Raw genomic sequence first — 16,646 nt, forward strand, 5'->3', positions numbered from 1 at the left:
TATTCGAGCAAGGTCGTCTGAGTATTAAAACCTTAATTATAGTAGTGAAATTAAAAGTAACAACTATCAAGAGAATGCTCAATTTAGAAGACGAGAAAGCACTACCATTTCTTACCATTATTATCTAGTTGTAATGTGTTGACATGAAAACAAATATATACTCTTCCAACTATCCAAAAAAACTTCGTCAATACGGCTGGCATGAGGCAAAATGACTTGATATTCTCCGGGATGAGATCGATCTATGAGTCAACACTAAACCAACCTCTTCTGAAACACTCTTTTAATTCATCTTACTAGTGTTTAAAAGTATACCGAGTCAAAATTTAAAATACTTGGACATGATTTAATAAGCTACTCCTTATAAGACATCACAACCTATATCCCTCTTATCTCATTAACATGCTATGCATCCTCAAAAGCGTTGAGTCAAGAGAACTCCTCAGTTAGCTCAAGCTCGATTAAATAAATAGCTAATGAGCAGAATTCAGAGAATTTCTTAAGCCAACCTCAGCTCAAATTATTAACCCATAAGCCATCACATTTTATTGTAATATATATATATATATATATATATATATATATATATATATTACTATAAAATTTATTTTAAATATATTAGACATTTAAGAGTAAATACAAAATTATTAAAAATATTTTAAGACATTTCATTTTATTATATCAAATAATTATTTATTATTTGAATCATAATCATTCTCTCCAGTCTGAATTTAATTATGCTTAAGCTTAAATTAGGAGTGACTCAAACTCAACTTATCCATAGTAAAAGTAAAAAGTAAAAAAGATCAATGAATTAACAAAACACCCGATGTTGATCGGGTGCAAAAATAACTGACGATAAAGCACAGAGATAAAAGTTATTATTTTCCCATTTTACATTCCACCATCTACTTGCACTTTGCCGCTTTGCTAGCCAGACCGTAATGTCCAAAAAAAAAATTAAATCATTAGTTGAAATATTTTATCGCATGATCAATAATTTCTTTATCTGATCTGTATTAAACAAATGACAACTAAATCATTTAATAAAATATGTTTATGAGATCGGTACTATGTTTTATTTTTTAACCGGTTGGAAACTCAGAGAAGCTGATATCCCCTCCACCCCAAAGATTTTAAAATAGGAAATAGTAGATCTCATTTCAATTATGATAGGTTTATTTTAACAAATATGCTTTTCAATAAGGTTCCTTTCCTTTTTTTGATCAAGGAACACTTAGTGTCTTAGTTTATATTAGGGGTTTCTTTCTATATTTTAATGCAAATCGCATTTTTTCAAAATAAATAAATAAATAAATAAAATATGTTTAGCCAAATGAAAAATTCCCATTTATATACTCAGTAAAAGAAAACTTGTCAGTATGATATGCATTAAAAAAATACTCATTAATATAAGTTGGCTCGATTCGGAGAATAAAAAAATAAAAGCCGACCTTAATAGAGCAAGGTCAAGCATTTGAGCGGAGAAATCCTAGTTGCAGCAGAGAATATAAGAACGAGAGAAAGCACCATTAATTTCTTACCGCTACTGTCCATACATCTTTAGATATCAATATCTATATTTTTTCAGACAGATCATAGGGAGCAAGAGATGAAACACAACAATACATAAAACATTTAAACTTCACATTGAACAAATTATGCTCCAGAGAGAGAGCCTTGAACAAATAAATATATAAGCATTATCTCTCTGTGGGCCACTTCATGCGCCACGTCCACGCCCTCCACCTATTCATTTTGTAGTAACAAAAGAAAAAGCAAACACATGGATATGTCATATCACCAACAAGAAAAAAATGAACTAGTATTGTCTATGGTTAAATAGTTTTATAAAAAGATTTTTTAACACAAAAAATGTAACCAATATCGTTTGCTTTAAAAAAAAAAAAAGAAGCTAAAACATAGCTAAAGTTATTAAAAAAAATACATTATATATTAAATTCTCCAAAAATTATATAAATGTAAACCCTCCTTTTCAAAACATTATTATAATAGCTACAATGCATCTTAAGCATAGTAATCTCTTTTATAATCTCTCCACATTTTCATTAAAGATTCAATTCATTTACAAATATGCCACTCAACATTTCACCAAAACATAATGGGGTGGCCCTGATGTTGACAACTCTAAAGGAGTTTGAATAGATACCGTATATTCTAATGCACTAATTCATCTCAAAGGAGCTCGATCAAAAGGGGCACTTGACAAGAGTTTAGCAAGATAGGGTAAGAATCCCGAAGGAGCCTGCCCAAGGGAGACCCTCCTCTCCAAAGAGCTCAACCAATCAAGACAAAGCATTCACCCCATAAAAGCTCAACCAAACAAGCATTCACCTAGGATAAGTTTGACTGATGGAAGAACTCGCCTCATCAAACCTCGACCAAAGGAGGAACTCAACCTAAAAAAATACTCACTCCAGCTAAAGTGACGCATCATTCTTAAAAAGGCACCTCATCCAAACTACAGGAGATTTACTCCCACAATAATGCTCTAACACCCTCTTCAATTATATTAGTCTCAAGCTCAAAAGAACTCACACAAGGCACTCGCCTAAGGCTCTCGCTTAGTGCACTCAGCGGAGGCACTCACTAAAGGCACTTGCGAGAGACATACATCGAAGACATTCACCAAGATTAATCACCAAAGGAACTCATTATAAGCACTCCCCAAAGACACATCAAGATTATTCTAACCACATTAGATATGGCAACACATGCATCCATTCCATTTAGTCCATATGCCTATAATAGTATAATAATATACTTTTTTTTTAGGTGTAGACTCTCCTATAGCATTCTGATCCTGCATACCACATTGTGTACAACACATGTTTCTTCTAGTTGACGAGTCTACATGATCCCCCACACAATGATTCGAGGGAAGCAAGGGATAGATCCTCCAAGGTGACGATGTACGGAACTAATATAAAAACATTGCCTAAGTGGACGACCGTCTCCTTTGCAATTGAGTCTACATCGAGTAGAGTGCGAGTCTTCCACATACTAACAAGCTTCGCTGGGTGCCCCACAAAAACACAAGTCAGCAAAACGCAAGTACCAAACAGAAAGTTCAACAAATTTTGACAAAAAATTGGGTAATTTCGTTCCACTTAGAAAAAAAATATTCATTCTCATTTGTACACCTCCATCACAAATCATCATAACTCTAAATATGTTTCAAGCTGCTAAGAGAATATGGGCCTAAAATATAATAAACCAATTCTCAAGTTTTGATTTGGCTAACCAGAACTACAAAGTCGGTGCAATAATGACAAACTAATATTAGATACTTATATTCTAAGTGATGTAGGATGACGCGCATATGTAATGTTAGTGAATTTGAAAATTACACGCTTATGAATAGAACTTTAACAATTCACTAACTTCCCAAGTATCTAAGCGAAATATTAAAGCCAACAAGATAGTAATTAAGCTCAAGCAATCAATTACATGATAACATTAGGATCACAAAATAATCAAATTAAATCATACAATGCTGATGTGAGACTTTCAAAGAGAATCTCTAATTTAACAATTAGAATAATCACTATAAAGATCCACTCACACACACTCTTGATTTGGGCTATGCTGATAAATCTTCAAGATCAAGCGATGCCATGATTGAGGAGGAATCGAAAAGGTATAAAGTAAGAAAGAAGGCTTACCGTCCTCGTGTTTCTGGTGCTTGTTCGATCATTTGCTAGAACATGATCAAAAGGGTTTGATAATTCATGCTTAGTGAGATCTTCAAGTGGACGACTAGTGTAGAGGGGGTGGGTGGAGGTGTAGCCAGCCCAGGGAGGGGATTTATGTTCTCCTTCTTGAGGGAAGAACAAGTTAGGAAGAATAATTGTCCATGGAGAAGGGTGGTATGTGGTCGGCCATAGATGGGGAGTGATAGGCGAGGTTTAATTTCGAGTTTGGAGAATAAAATAAGGCATGGATAGCAATTTAGAAACTCAGAAGTTAATTCCAGCAATTAAAAAATTTATGGAATTACTTTCTTGTCTAGGTGGCATGCAAATTATGACAAGTATCAATTGGGATTGATTAGGATTTAATGGCTGCTTTAAGTGGGGGCGGGGGGGGGGGGGGACTTGGGAGAATTTGAATTTGAATGACCCCAAAATAAGGAGAGAGGAGAGGAGCTAATTAGGCAACTCAAAGTTGAAAGGTTATAATTGTGTAGAGAGGGGAAGGGGGTGGCAAGGCCTAAGGGACACGAAATAATTAAGAGGATTTAAAGCAATTGCAAATTTTAGAAAACTAAATGAGAAAAGGAGATTTAAGGCAAATCTCTATTCAAAATTCAAATTAACATGAATGGGAACTTTTCAAATATAACTCGTCTCATTTAAGAAAGAAATACCAAATTTAAGTAAATTAGAATTAGAATTTAAATATTTCTAAATATACGATGTTCTAAGTTTGGAAAGTATTGATTACTTGGTTCGCAATTTTGGAGGCAATGGGGAGAGGTGGGTGGCCGGTAGCTAGGAGGGGAAGGGAGTCGGTTGTTAGGGTGGGTAATCGGCTAAGGGGAGGGAAGAGTGGCCGGCGGTGTAGGAACAGAAGGGGGACTACAGTTTAGGGAGGTAGTCGGCCAAAGGATGGGTTGTGGAGGGGCCAACGGCTAGGGGAAGGAGTGGGCCGGCGGCTAGGGGAAAAATAGCAAGATGAATTGGAGGTGAAGATAATCCACGAACCCGGACGCTTCCTGCGGCTGATGGGAAGTGTTTTTCCCTCACCAAGGGACTTCAAACTCTTACAAGAACTCTCACAACTATCCAAGAGACAAAGTGCAGAAATTTTCATCATAATAATCATCATGCTTTCCAAAGAGGGAGAGAGGTCTATAAATAGACGACTCAAAATAAAATATCCAATGACAGAAGGCCCCCTGCAGTCACATAAGCTTATTCCCTCAATTGAGGGTAAAAATGGAAAAATATATAAGAAAAATCAAATACAAACAATTGCTCAGAAATAAAGTGGTCCAATCGTAGCTGTAGATATTCGGCCCCTTCTCTGATAAACTTTTCACGGTCAGATGTCCTCAGCATTCTCCCGGGGTGAAAAAGAGCTCGACTCCGTCGAGTATGCATGTCGAGTGCTCTCATAAATCTCTAGTGCATCTAGGTCAATCCGCTGGAGCTCCTTTGTGGGCTCCAAAAAATCAGCCCCGGCCTCCTGCCGCTTTTTGATTTCGTTTGGAGGGAGTTTTAACGGAATTAAGTTCCGGGGTAAATTTTGGAATGCAGATGGTTTTGTAGTAAGACACTACCCAAAGATTTCACCCTCATTTTGCGAGGACTTTATGATCTGAGTTATGGTTTCCTATAGGCGCAAGCCCCTATAATTAATTACCCCTCCCAATCACGAGAGGAACTTTCGATTAAGGCTAGTCGTCAATCAGATACGTATAAATACGTAGTATCTGGCATATAGTAGCAGCACGGGCTTTTGAAATTTGAAGGATTGGAAAATATAATATTTGAAATAAAAAATTTCACTATCTTACACTTAAAGCGGATGGTGGTGGAATGGATGATGGACCCGATCAAGATCCCATGGTTTCGTCGTCCCGGGTTATCATGGTTTCTGGTCTACTTAGTCAGAGGAGGTAGTCGACCCAACCTGACAGAAGGATCCTTGTCGGCAGCCATGGGTTGCTTCGTCCAAGGGGACCTTGTAGACCTGGGTTAGATGTTTGTTTAAGGGGACAAATTTGAATCCACCTTAGTTAACAGAGGGCTTTATGTCCTATCGATCATATCCTATTGATTCATATCACAAGTATTTGATGCCACTAAGGATCGTATTGGCTCTGGCCATAACGGTATTTCGTGGTACCATTTGGCGGCAAAACCACTCAGTTCAGAGGGCCCCGGGTCATAACCGTTTATCCTGCGGTGCCATTTGATGGCAAAACCGCCGGTTAGAGGATATGTAACACGTCCTTTCTGGCAGGAGATTATTTGAAATTGGATCCTAGTTATATTTTCGACTAAGCATTAGTTTTATGTGAGATGAAGTAAATTTTAATTTGTCCACCCTGACAAACTGTTGTGGAGGGTGGATGATTTTTTCTTTAAATAGTTTGAGGGATTATTTCAATTTTAAATATTTTGGATTTTTTGGGATTTTTGGGTTTTGAACTTTTTGGAGTTTTAGATTTTGATGGACATTTAGGTGGCATTTGAAATATTTGAAATTAACCCCTCTGGTTGAGATCTTCGATCAATGCGGCCATCATCAGGGTGTTTGGGATTAATTTTTTTTGTCGACTGAACCCTGTCGACCCTATCAACTTGGTGATAGGGGATCGGGTTTCGTCGGCTTCATGCCTTTATTAGTGAATTTTCATTGTTATAGGTCTTGAAGGTCTAATATAAATGTATTAAGATAAATATACCAGTCGTCATCACCGCATATTTATTTGATGGTTCGAACCCTGTCAACTCTTATTGATTAGCATAAAGGATCGGGTTCGAACTTGAATTCACTTATCGACCCGCGCAACATCCTTAGACGACACGTGTGTATCAATAACACACTCGTCGGGACCCATGCGGGTGTTTGGGGGCATTTTATGATTGTTTACTAAACCCTATCAACTCCTATTTACTTGGTTTGGAGGATCGATTTCAAATTTGTTGACCCGCGTAGCATCCCTAGATGTCACATGTGTATCCAAAACACCCTCGTCAGGGCCCATGCGGGTTTGGTGATTGTATACCCCTTTTTGTGTACCTATGTGTATACAAATTACGGTGCATATACGGGGGTATTTTTGGATGTTTTAGCTATGCAATAATCATTTGAATGCAACGCTCTATTGAAAGTTCGCACATGTCTTCTGTTCGCTTGTATGCATGTTGCAGATCCGGTGGTATGGCGTAGCAGCTTCTGAATTGAGTCGTTTGCTACATTGTACAGGTGGATTGTCGTGCACTACTTGCATGATTTATACAGGTAGATTGTAGTGCACTAACGAATCTCCTGCTTTTGATTGTAGAGGTCTGCATTTATTACATGTCATTTGTCTTTGCTTATAGATGGCACTTTGCATATACGAGAGGCTTGCTACGACGAATTGTAGGAATTTGAACTTGTCGTAGCCTTATATCTTTGCTTGCAGAGAAAATGTGTGCTTGTATCCATAGAGGATTTGTTGTACTTACTCAATTGTAACGATATCACAACCTTAACTGCATACCACTTGAATGTATGTCTTCCATCCGAAATTTCCTACGTTGACTAATAGGAGCTCGCATCTGTCATCTATCTCTCCCAACATATTGATTGTGAGCACATTTATGCAATTATTGCATGCTAATCACCATAACTTACTGAAATTTGGTATATTTGTTTGTCTCTTTCGACACATTTGTCATTGTTGATTGTAAATAGGGCCGATGTATTTGCTCAACATTAAATAGTTGTCAGTTATAGAAGTATCCTTGTAGTCATTGCATGTTGTACTGAGCATGTCGGCGAGAAACTTCACTGTTTGCAGGGATTATTGTACCTTCATGCATGACACAAAGTGTCATTCATTGCATCTTGGTCTCATGTTTGTAAGGGATTGTTCTAGTCACTTGTATGATGATCAGTGTTGGTTCTAGAATATTATAATGTCCACTGCCTCTCGACAATCATCACTTGTAAATATGCTACTATAATTGTGTCGAACTTCTTGTTGTGGCTTACAAGCAAGTTACACCATAAGTTCTCTTCGTAGATCTAAAGGCTCCATGTCATGGATTCATAGTTAAGTCACATCTTTCATAAACTTCTTATTAGTTTTGAACTTACAAGTCCTTTGGCCTTAAGGATGGTCTACACTACCGGTTGAACTTGAGGTACTTTCACGCCATCATTTGCATATATGTTTTTGTATCCTCCATAATTATTGTCAATATTCACTTACAAGTAGATTGTGTCACAAGTCCTTCATTCGTTTATTGATGTTTATTTGAGTGCACTGAAGGCTTGTTCATTATAAGTCCTTTTGCTTGATTGTTGATAATTATTTCAATACTCTCTCCAAGTTCATTCATCATTTGCTATTTGATTGTATTTTCATTTGATTCTTGCTTACACGTTGATCATGCTTGGATGCCCTCCTTCACGAGTCCCTTGTTATATGATTCAAATTCTGTTCTGTTTATGTGTTTGAACCCAAGTTTAGTTCATGCTTGAGTTCAAGTTCAATATGAGTCTTCTACATTCATTCCAAGTCCTTCAAGTTCTATGTCATATTGAGTTCACTTCTGATTTGAGTCAAATACTTGCAAGTTCAAGTCCCAAATAACCTTGTTGAGTTCAAGTCCAAGTTTGTCCACTTGATTCAAGTTCTGAGTCTTTGTTCAATTCAAATTCTTATGATTTATTTAAGTTTGAATTCATTTAGATTTAAATTTGCTTAGGACAATTGCATCAAGTTCACAAATCCCCTGCGAATGTTCAATCAAGTTCAAAGGTTCACAAGTTTGAGTCCAAGTTTGGTTGCCCTTTGAGTTCAATCAAGTCTAAGTGTGATTGTAGGTTCACCCGAAATTTCGGCAGCTTCCCGGTGTCTCCCCCGTTTAGGAGAAAACTATGGAAAACTGGGCCTCCCGCCACGCTAAAAAAAAAAGTACAATAGGTGCCCCCTAACGAGGACACCGCAGCCGTGAAATATTCAACCCCCACCACGCCAGAAAAAGGCATGTATGGGTCTTTAGTACTTGTTGCAAGAAAAACAATTATTTCACCGCAAGCAGGTACTTATGAATATCCCCGTCTTGCCGTAGGTGTCGCATCGGGTTCCCATCACGTTAGAGAAAAGCGTGTATATGCGGTTTTCCGGTGCGCCACGAACGCCGAAAGAGATATTAGATAATTGCCCGCCTCGTCGTAGGCACCGCACCGGATTCCCTTCCCACCACGCTAAGAAAAGCGTGTATGGGCAGTTTGTCGGTGCGCCGCGAACGCCGAAACAAGAATCTGAGTTGGAAATTCATACCTTCACGATGGTTGGCGAAGCCGGTGAGATGCACAAAAACCCTCTTTCTTTTTTTTTTCATTCTTCTATTTTTTTTTTTTTATTGCTGCTTCTAATTATAGGCTCTAATGTAAAGGATCTTGTTAAAAATCATAGCCTTCCACTACTTGATATCATACAATTGTAAACTTGCTGATGCTCTACTATGTTCTGAAACAAATCATCAAAAGTAAAATTAATGGTAAATATACAAAAGAAAGTTTTTCCCAATCCTTACTAGAAGAAGTTAATGGCAGTCCAAATCTTGGTGGAGCTGGCTTCTTTAGTTCCACTATCTTTTCTTGGCTAAATCCCTTACTTCGTTTGGGCCATTCCAAAACATCAGAGTTCAACGACATTCCATCATTGGACGCAACGTACTTGGGTTTTACCTGAGCACACCACGACTCCAGGTCAACCAAGCCAGCTTTCACGTACTCCCCATTGTTGAAGTAACGACATTCATGACAGAGTAGGAGACTATTGAAGAGTCGCATGCTAATGAATGAGAAAACCTGAGTGAAGACCTTCTGAATTAGAGCTGCAGGTACATGAATTCTGTTGCAATGTCTTGAGAAGATTATTGAGACTCTCAATTATGCTTTGCCAATGAGAGGTTTGGCCGCAATGACCAACTGAGAGCGACTGGACCCTCTGAGCATGCTTGGTTTCACTGTTCTTGGTGCTTTTGATGAGTAAGCCCCACTGCCTCTTCAGAAATTTGTTCTGACAAGTCCCAATGTCTTGAATCAATTCATTGGTGGCTTAAATGACGTCATGTTTCAGCTTCTTGCTTCGTGAACTCCTTTCAGCTGATTTACTTCTCCCTTCCGAGTCTCCTCCTGATGATGAAAGATGAGGAGCAAACACAAACTCAGGTATTACTTCAAGAAGTGTCTGCAATGAGGATACACAAAGGGTGCTTCTTGCCGTAGTAGCAACAGCGGCAACAGACAAAGTTGGGTGGTCTTCACGTTCAAAGTCGTCATCCTCATCATTGTTAGCAGATAAGCTCAATCCCTTTATTGCACTTGATGTCAACGTTAAGTCTTCCTCTCTAATAATGTGCAACATATGTCTCATGATGTTGCCAATAGCAAGCTCCATAGGGTTTGCAGCAATCAGCTGCTCTCCAACGGCTCTCACAACATCTAAGAGCATCATCGTCTGGTTAGTATATTGCACCCGTTGATGGGAGACCACATTTCGCAATAGCTGGAGATAACGTTAGAGAGAAGCAATTTGTGAAGGAGTTGACGGATGGCTTGGCTTAGGCGTGAAGCTTCGGTTGCCAGCGACAAATGGACAGAATGGAGGAGCCTGGACGTCGAGGCGTTTACGGCTTAGATGGTCGATTGTGAGAAAGCAAAGTCGAACAGAGGGAAGAGGCATACGATCCTACAATTGGAGTTAGATCGGAGCAGGGGAGGTAGGGATGAAGTCGCTCAAATAGGAGGCACAAATAAAAGCTTTGCATGTGGAAAAGAGTTCGGTGCAGATAGCTTGGAATCCAGACGCTAGCAGCTTATGAATGGGGATCAGAGTACTTGAGTATGGAAAGATCTTGATCACGGCTTCAGGAGGAAAGAGGCGGAGAGCTACTATTGTGAGATTGAGGAAGGATTTTTGGCTTTTGTTTGTGTGTGAACTTGCAGGAAACGGGTTGGATGCTATGAGTTTTGTGGCTGAAGGGTTGAGGCTCTGTATGTGAAAGAAGGAAAATAGAAAGGGATTGGAGATTGTGTGTATAAGACGAAGCAGTGGGAAGAAAAAGACAAGCCCAAACCAAGACTCGTATTCTCTCGTTTTAACGACGGAACCTTGCGTTCTTTTTTTTTTTTTTTTTTTGAAAGATACATAAAGCAATAGCATTAAAATGAAAAGCATCTAATACAAACTAATAGCATCACATTCGTCCTTCAACAATTGAAAAAAGGAAGGAGAAATATGTTCCATACTAATATCATCCCAAGAAAAATCCCCATTAAGAGCCTAGTTAGCACACATGTCCGCTAACTTATTGCACTCCCTACTAACACAATTGAAAATAACAAAGTTAAATTCTTTGACAAAAGAAATAAACCGTACCTCAATCTCCGGTTTAATCAAACTCAAATTCTTGATATTATTTTGAATGCTTTTAATAACATTTGCATTGTCTCCTTCAATGATAATACCTTTGTATTGAGTGATCCAATCCTTGATAATACCTTTTAAAGAGAAGATAGCATCCAATTCAAGCCTTGCAATATCCCAATGAATACATTTGTATCCAAAAGCAAAAAGAAACCTTCCTTGATGATCTCGGCAAATAGCTCCAATTCCAGCTTTATAACATGATAACATAGAAGCATCAACATTGATTTTGATCCAATCGAGTGGCGGAGAATGCCAACACTTTTTAAACAACCGAGAAGGTTGATTAACATCCCATAAGCCCGATTTATTTCTATTAGACATAGAAATAGAAGTTATACCAAGAGCATCGGAAGCAATAATTAAATTACTATCTTCCTTTCCTTCATGAATAAGTCTATTTCTAGACTTTCAACAAAGAAAAACCGAAGTACAATAAACATTAGCAAGAAATGTCTTTTTGGTAGCATTGTACTCCAACCAACAAATTGCTTCAGCATAGCTATGAAAAAGAGGAATTTGAAAGCCCCATTGATTCAAAATTTTTAAGATTTGAATAAATTTATTACAATTTACCGCCACATGTGAAATATCCTCCATTTCCATACATCCTCTAGGACATAAGCTTCCCTCTTTTAGTCTTCTATATTCCAAGAAATGAAAAGTTGGAATAGCTTTATGATATATTCTCCACCAAAAGACTTCAACTCTTGGATTAAGATTGATTTTATCCATATCCAATATTTTTCCATCTTTGAATCGTTGATCAAAGCTTCAAACGATAATGCTGCCAATGATTTTCCAGAATTTTGAAAAATCAACTCCATCTGATCTTTGTTGGACTCCGGTTCAATTAGAATTTTACTAATAATCTGAAGAAGATCCTCCCCAAACATATGCTGCAGTTTTTCCACATTCCACCCACCATTACTGATAAAATAATCTACTGTTAAGTCGCTGATTTGTAGATTAGCAAGGAAGGTAGGCCATTTACACAAAGCTTTGTCTAATATCCAAACATCCTCCATGACATTCACACTTTCTCCATCGGAAATTTTCCATCTTACGATTGGTTTAAGAGCCTTTGCACCACTAAATATAATTTTCCATACACTTGACATATTTTGTTTGCAATCCTGCAACCAACATGAAGTCCCATACTTCGGCTTTAAGCATTTATGCAAAAAAGAGTCTTCATCATTTATATACTTCCATGCAATTTTAGCACTTAAACTATCCACCTTTCTTACACAAGAATGAATACCACGTCCACGTAAGTGATATGGTTTACACAAGTTCTCCCAACTAACAAAATGTAAACCATTTTCATTCTCCTTCTTGTGCCAAATAAAGTTTCTACAAGCCTTGTCTATTTCATTCAAAACTCCAACCGGAACCAAAGAGTGAGTGAAATAGAAAACAGGAATTGATAAGATTGTCGATCTAGCAAGAGTAAATCTCCCTGAAAGAGAAATAAATTTGCTCCCCCAAATATCTAACTTCCCAATAACTTCTTTCCAACAAAAAATTAAAATCTGAAGCCATAATTCTTTTCAAAGCAATTTTAATTCCTAGATAATAGAATTCATTAACAGACTTGAATCCCATTACCCGAGCATCTTCTTCTTCCTTCTTCTACTCACAGCTTTCCCAAAGAAAATAGATGATTTATTGTAATTGATTTTTTGTCCAGACCAATTACAATAATCCCATAAAATACTTCTAATCCTCTTGACCACCTTCAAATTAGCTTAAAAAAATTAAGATATCTTCTGCATAAAGTAGATGAGATATCCTACGAGCATTATGATGAATCTTAATCCCTATCTCCTTCTCTTCTTGAATTAAAGCATTAGAGAGGAGTTGAGAACATAAAACAGAGAGAAAAGGAGATAAGGGACAACCTTGACGAAATCCACTGTGCGCACCGATCCAACTAGATGATTTGCCATTAATCAGAATAGAGAACCTTAGATTAAGTACACATTCCAAAATAAGCTTAGAGAAGTGTAAAAGAAAGCAAAAATAACTCAAAATCTGCTCCAAAGTTAACCAAGACATGCTATCATAAGCTTGCTCTATGTCTATTTTGAATGAAACCAATCCTTTTAAAGATTTGGAAAACTTGAATTTATGGAAAACTTCTTGAGCAATTAATACATTGTCTGAAAGGGATCAACCTTTGATGAATGCTGATTGATTTTCTGAAATAAGTTTGGGAAGCAAATCAACAAATCTATTGAGGATCTTAGCCACAAGTTTGTAAATTGTTTTACATAAACTTATTGGACTAAAATTTGAAGGAGTCATAGGCATCTCCACCTTTGGAATAAGTACAATCAATGTATCTTTCCCATTAGATTCCATATTGCCCATAGAGAAAAACCTTTTTAAAGCATTCCAAATATCCAATTTAATGATGTTCCAATAAAACTTGAGAAATGAGTGAGTAACACCATCCACACCCAGAAAAACACATCCCTTCAGTTGGCTAACAGCAGCTTGGACTTCCTCCAACGTGAGCTCGGATTTGAGTGCTTCTCTATCAAAATCTATCAATGTTTCTCTCGGATTTGACCAATTAGTCAAAGAAGAAGATCTATATTTCCACTTGGTATGAAAAAAATTGAAAAAAAAAAAAAAATTCAATTTGAACTTGATCCTCCACCAAGACTCCATTTTCATCTTTAATTCTGAAAATGTGATTTGCATTCCTTCTAACATTTGCAAAAGAACGAAAAAACTTTGTATTCAAGTCTCCTTCGTTTATCCATGTCACTTTTGTTCTTTGTCTCCACCAAGAGTTTAACCGAGCCAAAGTATTATTAAGCTCATTAATTTTAGATCTTAGAAACAAGATCTTTTCCTCTGAAAGGCTTCCAACCAAAGACTCCTCCATTTGCATCTCCAAAATTTCTCTAGTAAGATTATCCTTCAAAGATTGAGGTCTTTCAATTTTGCTTTGCTCCAGAAAAAAAGAGCTTTCAAAGCCCTTTTGAATTTTATATCAAGAATATCCGAATGAGGGTTACCAATATTCTGATTCCATGTCTTTTGAACAATAGCAGCCGAAGCATAGTGAGAAGCCCAAGTATCCTCAAACTTGATGTTACACTTTGATTTCGGTTGATCTTCCCAAAGTTTCATCATAATGGGGAAATGATCTGAAGCCACACGAGGAAGATGATGAACCACCAATAATGGATTAGACTCAACAGCATCTGTCAAATCTTTCTAAAATTCATGCTCCACCTGATTTGTTATTGCACCAAGTAAACCTTGGTCCAATAAAATTCAATTCATGATAGTCGTGGTTAGAAAAGAATAATTTCATCTCTTTTGATCCTTGGGAAAAGACAAATCCTCTTCCTCCCCTTTTATCATTCTTGGACAATAGGCAATTAAAATCACCACCCACCACTGCAGGTTTATCAACTAGCATTTTATTCTCCAAATGATTCCAAAGCTCCCGCCTTTTATAAGTATCTTTATTAGCATAAACTGTAGAAATTCTCCAAATACCTTTATTCTGAATTTCTAAATCACCAATAACACATTGATAAGAAGAGAACAAGGTATAAAAGGAAGCCACCCTTGTATTCCAAATAATCAAAATCCCTCCTGATAAACCATCGGAAGTATAGTGGAAAAAATTCCAATCCACCCCAATTAGAGCATTGATATCTTTTCTATTCATAGAAGAAACTTTAGTTTCTAATAAACCAACAAAAACCACACCATTTTCTTTAACAAATTCCTTAAGATATAGAGAAGCATGAACTTTACTAGCTCCTCTACAATTCAAAAAAACAATGGAATTCATTAATTAAGAGGGGGACTAGCCCCATTCATCTTGCCTTTATTCCCCATCTCTAATTTTCTACTTCTAGTCACTAGTTTAATTGGTCCAAGAGTTTTGAGCTCCTTTCCCAATTTCCTTTTGACAGAATTATTTTCCCCTTACAATTATCTCCCAATGTTGCCATATCCCTCACCTTAGAAGAAGACACAATATTATAAGCAGCAATAATCTTCTCCATATCAACTTCAACATTGTTCACATCCTCTTCTAGATTTTTAAGAATATCAAACATATTCTTATTCAAAATTACTGGAGGAATAGCAATAGAATTCTTACTTAAAGAAGTAACATCTTCAGTTATTGAACAATCAGCAACTTTGAGTGGCATTTCTTCAATGATTTCTCCATCATCACGGTTCAAGTCATTAACTGCAGCAACAGGATTTTCTTCAACAGCAACAGGAACATCTTCAACAGCAACCAGTTCTCCATTTATTTCAGTATTAAATTCCTTAGGATCAGCATCCATAATCTTGCATCTTTCACTGGGAAAAGATTCTTCCATATTGATCTTCTGAGCAGAAACAGCAACTGGAACTTGACTAGGAACAGCATCCGGAACAGCTCTCCAAACTTTTAACTGGACGTTGCACCACCTTATTAACTTTGTTTCGAAATCTTCTCTTCTTTCCATACCTGACATGCACCCAAGGTCCATATCCATTCAAATCTACTTCCTGATTCACAATAACTCCCTCCTCCTTACCAGCAAAAGCATCTTGGCTAACAGCAACCACATCCGATGAAGGCATTCTATAATCTTAGAGACAGGACAACTTTCTATCAAGTGACCAATCTTGCCACACTTGAAGCAAAGTTTAAAAACTTTTTCATATTCAATTTTTTGATAAAATTTGCTAGCTTCATCTTCCACCCAAACTCCTAATGGAAGTTGTTCGTCCAACTTGATACGAACACATATCCTAGCAAATTCTCTTCTATTCCATTGGAACATGTTTCCATCAAGAAGAAAAGGCTTTCCAACTTGAGATGCAATTCTGCATATGTTGATATCATCCCAACAATATAACGGTAGATTAGGCAATCTAATCTACACTGGTGCCAAAAGACCCTTCAAAGCGTTAGGGGAAAAATTAGGTGACCATTTGTCAATACCCACAATGTGACCTTGAACAAACCAAGGTCCTTCACTTAAAATTGATTCCATAATATCAGCATTTTCACATGAGCATAGCACCCAATCTTGTCCCAACATGGTAAGTCTAAAATTGCCAAAACAGCTCTATTGTCTTCTCAATTCAAGGTTGATAACATAAAACCGTAGGTTGTCACCAAAAAGTTTGATTACTAAAGCATTCTCCAATCTTTTAGTATTTTCCAATACATTTTCCCTAAGCAATTTAACTGTTTTGCCATCTTCAGCCAAAAAAGAGCCCAGGTCCATGTTTTCCACTTTCAGATTTGCACTTCTAGCCCAAGCATTGTTCTTCATATTACCCATTTTATTAGCAATTTCAGGAAGTGATATCTTATGCAAGACATGTTTTTCAGTGTCCATTTCTCCTGAGATACAATGCCTAACTTGCTCCAAATCATTTTGTAATACAGGGGAATTCTTCTGAGCTGATTGCGGGCCGA

General features: G+C 37.2%; 1 protein-coding gene across 1 annotated transcript in view; it reads right to left on the bottom strand.

Annotated features, from left to right (window-relative positions):
• Positions 1–1,511: 1,511 nt before the first annotated feature.
• Positions 1,512–16,646, bottom strand: part of LOC110103825 (probable U6 snRNA-associated Sm-like protein LSm4) — a 51,001-nt gene continuing 35,866 nt past the window's right edge. Inside the window, exon 7 of the mRNA XM_020832683.2 lies at positions 1,512–1,749. Within this exon, the coding sequence (XP_020688342.1) occupies positions 1,724–1,749 (26 nt within the window). The 3' untranslated portion in view covers positions 1,512–1,723. The remainder of the gene's footprint in view (positions 1,750–16,646) is intronic.

Source organism: Dendrobium catenatum, unplaced genomic scaffold (assembly GCF_001605985.2).
Source record: "Dendrobium catenatum unplaced genomic scaffold, ASM160598v2 fragScaff_scaffold_238, whole genome shotgun sequence".
In the NCBI taxonomy this organism is placed as follows: domain Eukaryota; kingdom Viridiplantae; phylum Streptophyta; class Magnoliopsida; order Asparagales; family Orchidaceae; genus Dendrobium; species Dendrobium catenatum.